We start from the raw sequence: 18133 nt of genomic DNA on the forward strand, positions 1-18133 counted from the left end.
GTACATGTGTTTAAGTTGGATCACTGATTGGGCCTTTAATGGTTGAATCAGAAACCCAAGTTAACCCCAGTGTTCCTGCCGTTACCTTTTTACAGGAGTGGGAGACCAAGGCTGCTGCTTGACACCAAGTGTCCCCCCAACAGATACCATCTACCTACAACAGCCCTGGTCAAAACCCACTACTGTCCCCCCAACAGATGCCATCTACCTACTACAGCCCTGGTCGAAACCCACTACTGTCCCCCCAACAGATGCCATCTACCTACTACAGCCCTGGTCAAAACCCACTACTGTCCCCCCAACAGATGCCATCTACATACTACAGCCCTGGTCAAAACCCACTACTGTCCCCCCAACAGATGCCATCTACCTACTACAGCCCTGGTCAAAACCCACTACTGTCCCCCCAACAGATACCATCTACCTACTACAGCCCTGGTCAAAACCCACTACTGTCCCCCCAACGGATTCCATGGTAAATGGACTGCCTTTATATAGTGCTTTTACAACGTATGCCTCACATTCATCCTTTCACTCACACACCGACGGCGGAGGCGACCACACGCGGTGCCGACCTGCTCACCGGGAGCAGTTAGGGACATGTTTCCGGGAGGAGCTGGAATCGAACCGGGAACCTTCCGATCTTCCAGATGACTGCTCTACCTCCTGAGCCGCTGTCGCCACTACGGCCCTGGTCAAAACCCACTACGTCCCCTCAACAGATGGAAACTACCAGAGGTGTGGACTTGAGAATTTGATGTCTTCAGAGTTTCGACTTGACAAAATCACAAAAGACTTGCAACTCGACTTTGACTTTAACACTCGTGACGCGTGACTTAACCTGGACTTGAGCCTCATGACTTGATGACACTTGATGCCCTCCCCAAGCCCAGCAAATAAAAATAACTTGTAATTTGAGATCATGTAATCGGTGCAGTGTGTGCGCCCGTCTGTCTGCAGCCATTCTCACAAACTACAGGGCCGATTTGGACAACACGTTGCACATAGCCCGACAAGTATTTTATTTAAATAAATGTCCACCATTAAAGGTCCCCTGTCTTATAAATAGCCTTTTCCAGTGTTTAGCATTGTTTTCTAGCAATGGGGGTTTGTATCAATGGGGTCTGTGTCTCTAATTCTCATTTTGGCTCATCAGTCTAGTCTCGAGTTCACGAGATCCTCCCTCACTGAACTAAGCCATTCTGATTTGACTGTTTCGCTGACGTGCGTAAGGCACTGGTTGTAGTCACCGCCCACAATCAACAATTAGCTCAACAACAGAGCTAGTGGAAATACTGACACTTCCTCAAACGGGTCGACATGCGCGGGTGCCGACAGAGACAGCAGAGAACGAGCGAGCGAGAGAGAGGGAGAGATAGAGACGGAGAGATAGAGAGGGAGAGAGAAATAGAGAGGGAGAGAGAGATAGAGAGGGAGAGAGAGATAGAGAGGGAGGGAGAGAGGGACACTGAGCATTTACACACAACCTCCCGACCGTGCGTGCGGGCAGGAGCTTCTCCACTCGCATATCACTGTAAAAATATCTTTGTGCATGCTCCCACGCGTGCACCCGTATTCCGATCCGTGCAATACTATTCACAGAGGTATATATTGTCATTTGAAACAAGTTACCAATGCATTGTCCCGTGGGATTATGCCCCCCCGCAGCGAAATTAATTAGTATCCCCCTCAATCTCTCTATATCTCTCTCTGTCTGCCAGTGCAGACTGTGGGTGACTGTTACTCAAAGCGCTTATGGGCGGAGCCCAGCCGAAAGCAGCTTGAAATCTTGAAGTGGAAAAATGCTGCTTTAGAGTACTTGATTAGAAATACAAAACAAGTTTTTTTTAAATAACCTTTACAGATGTGTTCCATAGACTCACAGGAATTGTGTAAAGTTGCCCAAATAGTGAAAGGAATAGCAAGACATGTCCCCTTTAAAATAGATATTTAGTATAAAGTTACACCTTTTGAAAGCAAGAGGGCGATACTACACAGATTCACTGCTCAGAGCCTGTTTACAACATATAAATACCATAGTGAACCTAGTGTTGTTGATGCACCTATGCATTAAAAAACATTTTCACCAGTAAATCTTAGTTACATCAATATTGTGCTGTCAGAACAGTCTTTATGTTTGCAGGTTAAATATTTAGGAAATGTTCACATGATACCTAGTTATATGCGTGAAACTCGTATTAGAAGTTGATAAAAGTGATCTGCATGAAAACAATTATTTTATTTCAGTGAATCTCTTAGTTACAACAACATTGTGTTACTAAGCAGGGTTGTGATTATAGGTGAATCTCTTGGTTACAACAACATTGTGTATCTATGCAGGGTTGTGATTATAGGTGAAGTATTTCCAATACTAGTATTTGGTGAAACAAGACGGCTGCTCTGGTCAGGAATCCTCACTCTCAGGGCTCTACAGTGAGACTGGCGGTGTGACGTTAGCAGCCCACTAGACTGTTGAACTCATCACTCTCAGAACTCTACAGTGAGACCGGCGGTGTGACGTTAGCAGCCCACTAGACTGTTGAACTCATCACTCTCAGAACTCTACAGTGAGACCGGCGGTGTGACGTTAGCAGCCCACTAGACTGTTGAACTCATCACTCTCAGAACTCTACAGTGAGACCGGCGGTGTGACGTTAGCAGCCCACTAGACTGTTGAACTCATCACTCTGAGCTCTACAGTGAGATTGGTGACTTAACGTTAGCAGCCCACTAGACTCTGTTGAACTCAGCAGGTTGTCAATTCAAACAGAGAAGACCACTGCTGCGATGGCTTTCAAATGTAGTCGGGCAAAAAAAACACAATTTCCCTAATTTGAGTGTTTCATCCCTCTTTTAATCCTTTCTCTCGCTGTGCTCCATTGTCATGTCTCCCATTAATATTTCATAATGTATTTCAGAGCAAATTCACATTGGTAGTGTCTGCTCCAGACATCTGGACTTGTATGACTTGCCATTGAATTGTGCGGCCAGTTGCCCCTTCCTGTTCAATGCAAGGATCAATATAGACCTGTTTGCTGTATACAAACATACCGTGTTCGAGCCAATCAGCAATACCAACTGAGTCACGTGACTAAGTTGCCCCGGACCTGCGCAAACTGCTGCGCTAAAACAGTACGACGGGGCTCTACGGAGAAACCATGACACTTCCCTGACTAAAAGTTGTTTCAAACGAAAACGGCTGGATGTCATTTGACCAAATCAGCATGGCTGTGAGTGTGAGTCTTTCAACTTTTACATCTAGCTTTGGCATGGATTGATTGTTTAGATCGCTAGCATGGCTAACAAATGCAAATATATTGTAGTCTGCCCCGTTGTTCTGACCAGGATTAGGTTCCTTTCTGCCGAGTCTGACATGGACAGCGAACAGGTCTATACAGCAAAAGAGTCTGCAGGGAACATTGGTATGTTCATCTAACAGTGATCATGATCATAATCTGATCAGAGAAAGCTATCCTTCGTGTTCTAGTATAGTTAACTCACTGGAAGGCCTGATAGAGACCTTTTTATGTCTACATGTTTAATTTGAGAGCACATATACTCCTTGGGGAGAAGGTGAACATAGAGCCCTGATAGAGGACTACAGTATGTATACGAGTGCGTTTTCTGTTTCAGAACGGAGAACACTGAATAAATATATATAAAAAGTCAAACATTCTGCTGGTCTGCAAAATCAGGTATGGGCAGGGTAATAGTAGAAAGATGTAAATATAGGCAATAAAATTAAATATAAAAATATGAGGAAAATAAACAGTGTAAACAATAAAATTGTAATCTGAATATAAAGATTTTAAAGATAAACAGTGTAAACAAAGGTGCAGATGAGGGTCTGTATGCCAGTTATAATATACATTACAATAAAATAAATATGGGCAATAGATACAAAAAGAAGAAATACGTTTATGAAAAGATCTGTCACAGCCTCACTATTAGAGAAGGAAAAATTTGCCTACATTTTGAAACGGCATTCAGTTTGGTAAAGAACACATAGGACTTTATTTAGTTTAGGACTCGAAACGCCAAAGTTTCAGATGCAACTCACGAAGTAGGTACTTTTTTCCAGGTCTTCTGGCACATAGTGATAAACATGAGAACTAGGTGGCGACAAAAGGGGTAAAATGGTGGAATCACGTCATGGGCTCTTTAATGATAATCTGACTCCTCCCCCCAGCTCCTCACCTGTCAATCACACTGCACTGAACATGTTGTTATGGTAACTGTGTGTGTAGATCATGCACCACTGTGTTGTATTGTTGTGTTGTGTATCTTGGCTTCCTTTGGGCCTTTAGGAGCCAGAATACAGTATTAATGTAATATTCTGCTCATACAATAAGTCCACATGACTCTTCTTCATATTCCTTTGTCTTTTTTACTGTCTCAGAATGAAAATAAGGTGCTTTGTGATGTTTTTCAAATGAATATAGTTTGGCTAATAGGTTTTTTAGATACTTTTTTATGTAGTGTAATTGTATTGCTTTCCCCCAAAAAAGATTTATTGATTAATTAATTTATAATAAAAAATATATTATGTTGTTTACATGTTTATATGTTTTACATGCTTCCAATTTCCCCACATGGAATGCACCTGATTGGATAAATGACATGCTGGTGCGACATCTAGTGGTAATCATTCTTATGTTAGTGGAACCATAGTGCCCCCTGGTGGTCAGCCAGCATCAGTTCACCAGATCTGTGAACCCTCAGTGCTTATGCTTTGTTCACACTTGCACATGAAGGCATTTTGAAAACGTTAGAATTATTTTTATCAACCACCCAGGAACTGGTTTGGAACTGGTTTTATCAGCCACCCAGGAACTGGTTTTATCAAGAGTCTGTGTGTACAGGGATATTATCTACGGAATAATGTTGGATTAGAAACACTTGCGAGCTGTGGGCTTTTACTACAGTAAGCAAATGGACTATATATTCCAGAACCTACCTAGATGTTTGATAGCAGGACAATGAAACATGTGTTATTATCATCAGAACTGGTAGAATATATGTTATTATTATCGGAACTGGTCAAATATCCTCATGGGAATTTTAGTCTTTCAACTTTTCAGTTGTTGTACACCGCTGCAAATAATAATTGTGAGAGCTGTAGTTTATATAATATATCATATGTCATATCCAGTGTTGAAACCAGGTAAACGTTTATATTCACCTATTTCCTCAGGCCCTGAGTCTGGGAGGTAACTGAACATGTCATTCTCTTTATCAGTAGTCCTGCTTCACACGTTCACACAAAAATCATGGTAGTATGATAGTAATTCAGTTTTATTACATAATTTCATCACTACTGCCGTGGTAAAGGTTTTGTATCACTGTGGTAACAGTTTTGTACATAAATAATACCATGGTATAATCCAATGTAATGTGGTGTTTCATGTATACCATTATTATAGTGACCTTAGAAATGATGAAAATACCATGATACCGTTTTTTGGAAATAGCACAAGTGGGAACAAAATATTTAACTCCATGTGTACATTGTTGTATTTGTGTTATAATTTAAACATCTTTCTATCTGTTATTTACTTAAAGGTCTATTCTTTTAACCATGTGATTCACTTATTTGTATTGAGCTTACATATATTTCTTTTGTTTTTGTATTTAAGACCGTGCCTTTGTCAATTTAAGTCTAAATAATTATCTGTAAATGTATGTGGAATTATTAAAACTTGATTTACATAAAACATATATGAATAAACAGTTTGTTTTTACTTGTGAGGATTTTCGTTTTAATAAGTCTAAATGTTGAGATGCCATATACCATGCCACACTATAATACCATGCCAGTGCCACACTATACCATATGGTTATATAGTGGTTGTATGTTATATATCGTATGGCTATCGCGTCCCGCTCTAGCCTTATGAGATATCCCTTATCTCCTAGTACCTAATGTACTCCAATACGAACAACTTAATGCACCCCACCTGATCGGGCCCCGCCCCTATGGAGGCGTAGCCTATATAACCATAGCTATGGTCACCAAACACTCTTCCTCTATTTTCGTTCCATCATAACGGCTGCGTGCACCGTATGTAACTAGTAGGATGAAAAGATCAGAGAAGATTCATAATGTTGGAAGCTTACCGGAGGTTGCTGGCCCCTGGCATCTTCGAAGCATGTTTTCAGCGACACGACGGGCCTATGTTGATGTTCCTCGTCTGATGGCAGCAGACCAAGGTTCAGCTGTGCAAGATTGGCTGTCGGGCCAGCTTGTACCCAGGTAGGCCCTGTGTCTTCAGGCATGGGTATTAGTGTTAGTAATGCTGGTTTGTTTTGTTACACAACCATGTTGTGTGTTGGCACCGGGGGCACTGCGGTGAACGGTTTCCAAGCGGTCTTGGGCGTGCTGTTAAACATATAATGCTATGCTACATGCTATCGCTAATGCTACATGCTACCACTACTGCTACATGCTAACTGCTACGCTGTTCTAATGTCTCCGCCGTGAGATGTTGTCACTTCTCCCTCCTCTTGCCCGGTTCATCAATGAAGGTCAGTCGGTAGCTGTTGTGTTTTTGTTTTTGCTGAGTCCTATTTACCTTTTTTACGGGTAAATGGGTTGACAACAGGGTAGGCCGTGGCTAGGTAGCCTAGCCAGATACGTTACCTTTGTGTTCCGGCGGGGTCTGTGGAACGGTGTCCCCATCTGGGGCCGATGCGTGAGCTCGGCGGTGTAGCAGTAGAGCTATACTACTGCAGGATGGGACTTAACGGCGGGTTATGGCTCAGCTGGCTAGTTCCTATCCACATTGGCGTCGGGTAGTGGGGCTATGGGTCCAGCCGACATGGTAAACATGTTGCGTGTCTGTGCGCAGGCGGTTGTTGATCTGGGTCCCACATCGCCTCACGCTAGGCTGTAGTAGTGTAGGGGCAGGGCCACCTGGGAGAAATGTGAGGCCCTGTGCGAGATTTAAACGCAAGGCCCCCCACCCCCTGAGGCGGCCCTGTGTAGGGGGCTACTGTTTCGTTCTGTCACTCTGCTATGAGAAGGTCTGTCTTTGCTACAGCTTTCTCTCCTCTCAACCATTTATGCTGACGGTCAATCGGTGTCTACTGGGGGAGTAGTGCGGGGGGGGGCTTTGTTTACCTTTTTTGGTAAATGGGCTAAGCTAGGGCTGGTGTGCTGTTGTGAATATTTTGAATGAAGACTAGTTCGCTCTGGTCCGCCTCCCCTTAACGTTGTGTATATGGGTTTGCTCATTCTACAGTATTTTGTGGGTTAGTTCTTTTATTCATTTAACCCTTTCATGGTGCACACCACAGTGGAGGTTGCTGTGCTCCGTGTTAACATCAGTTCTTTGTTTTTGACATATTGAAACAGTGCCCCGCCCGGCCGACGCCATGGGTGGGTCGGCCTGGCGAGTGGCTGGTGGGCTGCTAAAGTCTGTACCGCCACGGTATGGAATTGGCAGCGATTAGAACTGTGTTCGAATTGCTGTTTTTTTCTATTAAAAAAATGGTGTCTGGTGGCGGGGCCTTGAGGGCCAGCCGACGTCGACACATCGCGCGAGGTTGTTGACGTTATTAGCTTTGACCCAGCCGCAAGCTATAACCACTCAGGGTTGCCCTCTCCGCAGGGGATTTTGGTCTTCTGCTGGAGCGCGGGCGGTATTGTCCTAGGCCCCACACCGCCTCACACCGCACAGCCAGAAGAAGAGAGAGCACGGCCTCGTCAGCGGCGATGACGAGGTCCTCGACAGGCGGCCATGTTTTCCCCCGCCGGAGGTATCCTGGGCGTTGATTCGACAGGTGTCCACAAGGCCGACAGCCTTGGCGGCCGAGGGATCGGCCATGTAGGATGGGTTCGGCTTGAACAAACAAGCCGTCACCGTCCTGCCGCGAGCAGCCCGCTCTCCGATCACTCCCTTCCCCAACACCAGCGGAAAGAGTGGGCTCTGATTGTTTCCTTTGGCTGCGGGCCGCGTGCCTTTGTTGAAGTGCGGGCGGCCCCACTTTCGCTTCTCATGGGGACAGGGGCTGACACCCAGTTGATGGCTGAGCCTGGGTCTGTCCGTGAGAATGTTGTGCTGTCAAGCGGCTCCCACACCATAAGCTGTGTTGGTTGAGCCTGGTGTTACGTCTGTCAACTTAAGTGTTGTCAGCAGGGGGGCTCGAAACCTTTTGAGGCACACAGTGCGGGCTTCCCCGGCCTCGCCTTCGCCAGGCCAGGTATCATGTTGGTGCCTCCCACTCCTGAAATATTGGCAGTGGTCTCGCAGGCACGCGTGATTTGGGGTGGTAGTAATATCACTGCAGGGCTACGGTGTGTAGGAACCCATGGGGTCCTTACACCTTGCATGTCCGGCTGCAGAACAACTCCTCAGCATGTTCTGGAGGGGTGTTCAGTGGGGGGGCTTTTTTCATAGGAAGCCCCCCGTATCAAACCGGCCCTTTCTGTCGGGGTCCCCCCTTGGGTGCGATTGCCTCGTGATGGTGTCAGGGTCAGATGTCCCGACATGGAACGCTCTGCTCGCACGGTTCCAGGGTTGGCTACGCACAGCGGGGGGACCGGGCCAACTATCTACAGTTCCTGGCGGACCTGCGCCACATGGCGGCGGGTGCGTTGGGAGTGTCATCACATATGACTACGGCAGTACCATATGTCGAGGTGGATGGAGAGAACGCTGAGGCGGGGACTTGTGTTTACACAACCCCACCCGTTTTCAGGTTTGGTACAGACCCTATTGTCAGGGTCTCCAGCAGTGACAGCTATGGTCAACGAGATCCAATCTCTGTGGACGAAGCAAGCCATCGTCGTGGCGTTCTCCTCCCCGTGTTCTCTGCCTGAGAAATCAGGAGGGGGGGTGTCAGTCCCAGGCTGGACCTGTCCCACGGGAAGGTTCAGCATTTTTTGGATCGTCTCCTGCCTGTTGAACACTGTCAGGTGGGGGTCTGGTTCTCCTCCATAGACCTGTAGGATGCGTATGCGCATCTCCGCTCTTCCATCCTAGGGCTTACTTACGCTTCCTTTGCAGGGTTAGCGTATGAGTACCAGAGGCTGCCGTTCGGTTTTCTCTGGCTCCCCGCATCTTCACCAAGTGCGTGGAGGCCGCACTGGGGCCTCTGCCTCGTCAGGGGTTACGGAGTGTTCTGCCCTGACGACGTTCTGGTCCTTCGCGGTCAAGGTGGATCGTCAGGTCTCGTACCAGGCAGGTCTCTACCAGCCTGGGGTTGCTGTAGACTGGATGTAGAGTACTCATCTTCCCAGTCAACGGTTGGAGGGCTATGGGCATCCCTCTCAGAGCGTGTTGTCAACACGCTCGGGAGGTTCCGTCCTAGGACGGTTACGGCGCTGTCTCACGTCGCGTTTTCACCGACGCCTCCCTCGCTGGTGATGCGTCGGGCCAACGCAGTAGGGGGCAGCTGGCAAACCATGCTGCCCGGTCTGCGCTACGTTCAATGTGTTGGTGTTGAAAGCGGTCCTTCTGGTCCACAAATGGTGTTGATCAGGACGGACGATACGACGTCAGTGTCGTGTATCGACAGACAGGGAGGAGTACGCTCCCCCTGTCTGCACCAGGCGGCGGGCGGCTGGCTATGGGCATCCTCCATCTGCGCGGCCTGAGGGCTCCCCACATCCCCGGCAGGGAGAATGTGGGTGCAGGTGTACTGTCGCGGGGCGGTCCTCATTCTGACGGGTGGGGATTACGTCTGGACATAGCCAGGCAGGTCTGGGACCGATGCCGTGCCGCCTGGGATTCTTCCCCATACATCTGTTAGGTCAGTTGTTGGGACGGGTACGTTGAGGGGCGCAGGTTCTTGATCCTGATGGTGTTACCATCCGGAATGCGCATGCTCCCTCCACTGTCGCGCTTACGCGGGCAGATGACGTATGTTCCAAGTGTGGTGTAAGGCGGGGGGCCGGGACTCCGTCTCCTGCCCCCTGGATGCTGTCCTTAGTTACCTCCAGTCTCTCCTTGATAGACTGTCGGCTTCGACGGTGAGGGTATATGCAGCAGCTATATCCTCCTATCATGAGGGGTTTGAGGGGATGTCTTGTTCAGCCACCCTCTTGTGAAGCGTTTCCTGCTTGGCGCTCGACGCGTTAAGCCGGTGCAACGCTCCTGGGCTCCGACTTGGGATCTTAAACTGGTCCTCGGTCGGTTGTCCTTGGCCCCGTTTGAGCCGCTCGAGCAGGCGCCGTTGGAACAGCTGTCGTTCAAGACCGCGTTCTTGCTGGCCGTCACCTCCGCTGACGCGTGGGTGTGCTTTGTGCTCTCTCGGTACGACCAGAGTGCCTGTCTTTCGTTCCGATTGTGGTGCCACTCTGCGGCCTAATCCTGCCTTCGTGCCTGTAAATATCCGGAGTTCTTCCGCTCCAGGGATATTGTGGTTCAGGCGTTTCATCCGCCTCCTCACGGTGGTGAGTTAGATGCGGGCCTTCACCTGTCATGTCCGGTCCGTGCTTTGGGAATTGCCTCAGCCGTACTCAGGACCTCGGGGTCACCAGTGGTGCAGTGCTGGGCAACCGCGGTCAAACGGCGCTTGGGCTTCGAAGTGCGCGCATCCTATTATTATGCAAAGTCTAGGTGATAAGTGCCTAGACTTTGCATAATAATAGGATACCGTTTGGCCTCCGCCCATATTACGACTGCACCCCTGGGGGTCACCGTTCAGCTTTTTGTCTGTCACGGTGGTTCTCATGCCGGTAAGGCACTATCGAACAGCGCCTGTCCCATTGGTTGTGCGAGGGCATTGCCCTCTGCTACATGTTGGCTGGGCAGGATCCCCCTGGGGGCGTCAGGGCGCACTCCACTCGTGGGGTGGCTGCCTCTGCCGCTCTCCTGGGTGGGGCCTCGGTGGAGGACAGCTGTGCTGCAGCTTCATGGTCCTCCCCGGGCCCCTTTGTAAGGTTTTACCTCATGGACATGACCGGGGGTTCTGTCTCCCAGGCGGTTCTGGGGTCTGTGGCCTTTCCTTCTTCCCGTCCTTTGGTAGGGTAGCAGGAGTGTGTGGGTATGGGCCACAGTGTGTTGAGTCACACGTGGTTCCGCCTGTGCGGTGTGTTCAAGGGGTTCTAGTTCCCTCTTGTTCGCATTCAGGTGGAGTTGACTGCGCCCCCCCTTCATTAGGAAGGATGGGGTGACAGGGCTCCCCGCACCCCTTGATGTGGGCTTACGGGTCCTCAGGGGGTACATCTGTCGGATCTCGCGTCCGCTCTAACCCATATCTCATAAGGCTAGAGCGGGACGCGATAGCCATACGATATATAACGATAGGTTATGTATATAACCTAGTTATATTAGTATTGGCTGAGCGTCCCGCTCTACGCGGCCCTGAGTTCCCTTTTGAGGGATCTTTTGCTGGAACGAGATTTGGCGAGGAAGAGTGTTTGGTGACCATAGCTATGGTTATATAGGCTACGCCTCCATAGGGGCGGGGCCCGATCAGGTGGGGTGCATTAAGTTGTTCGTATTGGAGTACATTAGGTACTAGGAGATAAGGGATATCTCATAAGGCTAGAGCGGGACGCTCAGCCAATACTAATATAACTAGGTTATATACATAACCTATCGTTATCTATATAGCACCTTGTGAAGAAATCATTGTTATAATGTTGGTGGAACCATAGTGCCCCCTGGTGGCTAGCCATCATCAGTTCACCAGATGTCAGTCTGTGCAACCTCAGTGCTTATGCTTTGTTCACACTTGCACATGAAGGCATTTTGAAAACTATTTAAAATTCTTTAAAAGCACAGTTATACAGGTTATGAATAGATCTCACTGTCTTTGAATAACCCAGGAACTAGTTTCTTATTTTTATTTTGATCTGATCAGCTGCTTCAGCTCAGCTAGCTCCTGCCCCAGTGTCTGCAGCAGACATTCAGCCCGGCTCAATGCTGCCCTCTGCTGGTCTCTGATCAGCTGCTTCAGCTCAGCTAGCTCCTGCCCCAGTGTCTGCAGCTTTTTATGCTTTTTGGGGGGTTTTGGTGATCAAATATTGAATATTGAACTATAATAATCAGTGCAGGAGCTCACTTATCCTTGAAAGACACTTTTATCACTGACTTAAAAGGCCCATACATCTCCATAAATGTTCAGGGGGGAGGGAATAAGTGCTTACCCTACAGACCCCAAGAAGTGCTGTATATTCTGTATTGTTTAATATAAATGCATTTTTTATTCCAATCCCGATTTTTGTATTTGAGATTCCCATCGGACTTGACTTCTTCGTGTCCCTCAATGAGTGTAATAACAGCATACATTTTTATGCATAAAATATAGGTCCGCGGAGAGGCACGCTGAGGAGGCCGTGCAAACTGCAATGGAATATGGGGCATCTCTCTCTCTTTACCTAATATTTTGATTCTATCCTGACATTTTTCAGTTGGAAGGGCAGTCTATATATGCGTAACGGCAAAAAAAAAATTTTTAAATAAAAATATATATTTAGCCCCCCCCCCCCCCCCCCGCACTTTTTTTATGAGGCTCAAAAATGTGTTTACATGCTAACTCGGGAGCCCGCTTCAACCAGATTAGTGTATTGTAAATGAGGGCTATTTTATTAAAATCTTTATGAACTATTTTATTGCATAATTTTACTGTCTATTCTATTTTATCAACTATTTTTACTGCACTTTTTTTTCTTTTTTTTTACTCTATTCTATTTGTATTACAGCCTATTTTAAAACTGAATCAAACCTTAAACAGAGAGGCCCATTGGGATGTTAGATCCTAATGTGAAAAACTGATTTGCCTTACTGTGCTGCCATCTTTTTATGCTCGTTGTACAGTATATGTTTTTTTATGTGATTTTAAAACTGATTTGCCTTACCTTGCTGCTATCTTTTTTATGCTTGTTTTCTATGTCATTTTATGCAATAGAATCAAACCATAAACAAAGTGGCGTATTGGGATTCTAGATCATAATGTGACATTTATTTTATTTTATATGTCTGCACTTTGCCTGCCTTTTTTCTGCTGTAAAGCACTTTGAGCTGCAATTTTTGTATGAAAGGTGCTCTACAAATAAAGTTTATTATTATTATTATTATTATTATTATTATTATTATTATTATTATTATTATTATTATTATTATTATTATTATTATTATTATTATTATCCTGGTTAAGACCTCATTTAGGAAAATGTATTCTGTATATGAAAAGATTTAATTACATAATCATTCTGAACAGTATTATGATGAATTACCTTATACTAAAAAAAACGAACCTAGACTGATATAGCGAGGTGGGGGGTTGTATACATAATGAGGATGTGTGTGTGTGTGTGTGTGTGTGTGTGTGTGTGTGTGTGCGTGCGCGCGTGCATGTGTGCGTTTGTGTGTGTGTAATTCTCTCCAAGCATAGGCAGACACAAGTGGATTTCTTGCTACTGGTTTATTGAATCCTTGTTACTCCAAATCCACCTTGAAAACTTAAAATGAGAAACATAAACCATGTTAGTTTAACATAAAATAACAACATGCACAGCATGTGAAATAAGAAATAACACTTTACCAAAGTAAAATACAAAACAAACAACAAATACCTTGTTGGCTGCATGCTACACAAAGGGGAATAATCTATATATAAAGATAGATATACTGATGATCCTCCTCTACCAGCATGACCAACCTCTCCATATACTGATGATCCTCCTCTACCATGTCAGCATGACCAACCTCTCCATGCTGATGATCCTCCTCTACCATGTCAGCATGACCAACCTCTCCATATACAGATGATCCTCCTCTACCATGTCAGCATGACCAACCGAACCTCTCCACATACTTATGATCCTCCTCTACCATGTCAGCATGACCAACCTCTCGACATACTGATGATCCTCCTCTACCATGTCAGCATGACCAACCTCTATACTGATGATCCTCCTCTACCATGTCAGCATGACCAACCTCTATATACTGATGATCCTCCTCTACCATGTCAGCATGACCAACCTCTATATACTGATGATCCTCATCTACCATGTCAGCATGACCATTGATTGATTGAAAACTTTATTAACAGATTGCAGAATGGGTACAATACAGTACAGCTCAATACACACAATTGTTAAGGGGATGCAGACCAGAGAAAGACTTTCGTCTTGTTTACATCAGGGTCCCCCATTTTCAATTCATCAGGACATATATGACATACATGACATACAGATAGCCAGTACTGCTACATCTATACATTTATGACATACCAGATTTGCAAATACAGTACTGTTTTGTGATACAAAAAGAGTCCAGAAAAGAGAGTATATACATTTGACGTAAAAACTGTACATTGGGGGAGGTTGGGTGGGTGGGGTGGGGGGGGCGGGGGGTTGGGTAAGAGGGGTGGGTGGGGAACACTGTACAACTGTACAAGCAAAACTGTACCTTGGAATATTGACAGAACCATACTTGGTCATTTACTGTACATTGGAGGGGGTTGGGTTAGGACATTTACAGGGGCCAGTTTCGAATTGCAGTCTCCCGTAGGTGTTCTTTGAGAGTGGTTTTGAAAGTGGGTAGTGATTCACATTCCTTTACAGCTTTGGGTAGGGCGTTCCACATTGATGTGGCATAATTGCTAAACGTGTTTAGTCCCTTGTTTGAGCCGAATCTGGGTTTAACATGATTTGTGGAGCTCCCTCTGGTGTTGTGATTGTGGTATTCACTGACCTTTGGGAAGTATTTTGACATGTACATGGGTACCTTGGTCGTGTAGTGTATCTCTATATACTGATAATCCTCATCTACCATGTCAGCATGACCAACCTCTCTATATACTGGTGATCCTCCTCTACAATGTCAGCATGACCAACCTCTATATACTGATGATCCTCATCTACCATGTCAGCATGACTGTAACTGAGGGGTTACAAAACCCTGACTGTATTAAAGATTGTGATAGATTAAACCACTGCTAGTTATGTACTTTAATTACAGGCCAGACAGTACATCAAATATAGATGGTGAACACCCACAAGAACACGGCATTGACACAGAAATAGTATTTGAGGGTAATTTATTATTATTAGGCAACGTTAGGTTACAGAATGAGAATTAGGGTCGCGCTTGTATGGCGAAGAATATACGTAAAGTCAGTCAAGAGCATGAGTCACTAAGAATAGCAGGAATCCTACGATGGGTCTAAGTTGACACCACCTGTCGTATAGTAGCAATTATATAGGGCAACACTGGTACCGACTGGAGACAATGGGTTCCCTCCGGGGTGTAAGGCCTGGAGGGTAGAGGAATGTTCGGGTACTCCGTCTGATTCAATGAGGAATAGAGAGACTCCAGGTACAGGAGTCGGTCCTTGTAAACTCCCTTGATCAGCAGCAAAAGCAATAATTGTAATCCAAATGCCCGACAGCATTGATGACAGCTAGCCAGCCCCGTCCACGAGGCAGGCCCGAGTTGTAATCCTCACGAGGTTGAATCCCAAACGATAGTGGAAATCAACGATGCTCTTCTCCGGATACCACGTTCCAAATCAATACAATCCAACCAGTAATGGTTCTGCAATCGCCGACGCCGATTCTCCTGTGTACATGTCCAACGGTTCTCCGCCTAGGACTCCTCGGGTGTGGGCGACGTATTTAGGCCACACAGCCTGGTTAAGTGCACTAGCTAAAGACACGACGAACCGCTGGGTAATGCTACACACGAAAGAACTGTGGCCGCACGATATACAATAAATGATCGACTATTTACTTCACATTAGATTAAGTCGAACTCAATGTTACTTCATTAAACTCTGACACTTTTTACCATTCTATTCGCACGCGGTTCTCAATGCTCTGTTAGACGCAAGGTTGCTCACTTCACTGCACGTTGACTCGTGGTGAAGGTGGGTAAGGTACTGAACGTAACTGAATTGAACTAAGCGACTAAGCACGGTGTGCGCACCTTGCGCTGTATTTATACTTAAGTGAATATCTAGTCCCAACCTCAGTCCTTGTCTCGTATTACTACGCTGACTCCGGGCATGTTCCGACATGCCTGCAGTTGTCTTTGAACTTGCCGTTGGGGGCTTGCGCGCTGGCGCCTGGGGGCGCTGTCCAATAGGAGAGCGAATATTACTCTGGTCTGAACGCAGGTAAAGGGATATTCCGTGTATATATATAAATAATATACAAAGTATATCAAACAATAAAGGGATATTCTCAGTTTAATCTGGCCCTTCACAACAATGACCAACCTCTATATACTGATGATCCTCATCTACCATGTCAGCATGACCAACCTCTATATACTGATGATCCTCATCTACCATGTCAGCATGACCAACCTCTATATACTGATGATCCTCATCTACCATGTCAGCATGACCAACCTCTATATACTGATGATCCTCATCTACCATGTCAGCATGACCAACCTCTATATACTGATGATCCTCATCTACCATGTCAGCATGACCAACATCTCCAGATACCTTGATGAACCTCCTCTACCAGCATGACAAACCTCTATATACTGATGATCCTCATCTACCATCTACTTGGGGGGGATGTGGACCGGAGGGGGACTTTCGTGTGTGTTCAGGTCAGTGCTCACACAGTCTCTGGCCTGTTTGAGCTCCTTCAGTTCCTTCTCTCTCTCTCCTCTCTCTCTGTTGTACTTCCTGCTGTCTCTCGCCCAGCTCCCTCTATGTGGACACAGAACATTCACGGTCAACGCGATCAAACAAAAATTTACAATATAAAAAAGTAAAGTAAGATTTTAAAGTACTCTGTGTAGAAACATTAATAAAACAACAATTGTGTTAAAGGTTTCTCAAATGTGATATATTCATTGATCCGTGTCTCCACAACAGCTGGTAGAATCAGAGACATGTTCTCTCTATTGAGGTTCCATTATTTATCCAGGTGCTCCCAGAGTTACAGGAATGAACATGCGGCAAGACACAAATTCCAGGCACAGTATATATTCGAGCAACACTGTACTTATTGTACTTATTTTATACCTATTCTTATGTCTGCACTTTCTACATTGCACTATTTTTATTGTCTTTTTATGCCTATTCTTATGTCTGCACTTTCTACATTGCACTACTTTTATTGTCTTTTTATGCCTATTCTTATGTCTGCACTTTATGCATTTGTAACCCAGGTTTCAGATTCATAACTATTCAAGTCATAGGAACATAAATAGTTAATGCCATTGAATAAGGACATAAATAGTTAATGCTATTATGTAACATAGGTAGTTAATATTATTGGATACCAAGTCCCTTTGAATTACAGCATTGCCCTTTAATTTGCGTCATGACGTGAGATGACGAATTGAAAATGGGGGACCCTGATGTAAACAAGACGAAAGTCTTTCTCTGGTCTGCATCCCCTTAACAATTGTATGTACTGAGCTGTACTGTACTGTACCCATTCTGCAATCTGTTAATAAACTTTTCAATCAATCAATCAATCAATGACGTGAGTGAGATAGATATCACGACAGCCACGTTTTGCTTTACGGCGCGCAAGTCTTGCTACTGCGCAGATGCAGACACAATCAACGGAGATTCAACACGCAGTTGAACAGAGCTAGATAACGAGATGAAATAGCATGATAAAACCAGTTATCAAACAGTTATAAAAGATTCCCCCAGTTGCAAAACCAAAGAAGCGTTGCAATAAAGTAGCTGTAGCCTGCGGTTTTGCTCACAAGCAGGCCAGGTTTTTCTAGCACCCCGTTTCACCCTGGGAGCAGTTCCAGGAGTCCAGACCACCCATCACCACGTGTGCCCACGAGGGGACGAGGCGGTGTGCCGGACGATGCAAGATGGCGAGCCAACCCACCGAACCTCTGATATAGCTCAAGGCTAATGCCAGCCTGATTCGAATACTGTACCCCTGTTGCTCAACTCCTGTTACCTCAACAGTCCGGTAGGATTGAACTGATTGAACTTGAATCATAAGAACTTCCACGGATTGAACTGACCTGAACAGAAGGACATTCCAAGGGCTTCGACCCCGTTCACCTTTTGTTATTTTGATATTGTATTTTGTATTTGATTTGATTTAATCTGATAAGATTAATCTGATAATTCTCCTACAAGAAGGGATACTTACAAAATACTTTAGCACAATATGTAGCGCACGCATTTGGCAATTGCTCCGCTCCCACCAACGTTAATTTCGTTTAAAAATATTATT

General features: G+C 45.6%; 1 protein-coding gene across 2 annotated transcripts in view; it reads left to right on the forward strand.

Annotated features, from left to right (window-relative positions):
* Window positions 1-5710, forward strand: part of LOC311223266 (actin filament-associated protein 1-like 2) — a 149394-nt gene extending 143684 nt beyond the window's left edge. For both annotated transcript variants that reach the window (XM_084308051.1, XM_084308052.1), the window contains exon 16: window positions 96-5710. In XM_084308051.1, coding sequence (XP_084164177.1) covers window positions 96-122 — 27 coding nt within the window. In that variant the 3' untranslated portion in view covers window positions 123-5710. The remainder of the gene's footprint in view (window positions 1-95) is intronic.
* The last annotated feature ends 12423 nt before the right edge of the window (window positions 5711-18133 follow it).

Source organism: Notolepis coatsorum (genome assembly GCF_963971535.1).
Source record: "Notolepis coatsorum genome assembly, chromosome: 2".
Classification (NCBI taxonomy): domain Eukaryota; kingdom Metazoa; phylum Chordata; class Actinopteri; order Aulopiformes; family Paralepididae; genus Notolepis; species Notolepis coatsorum.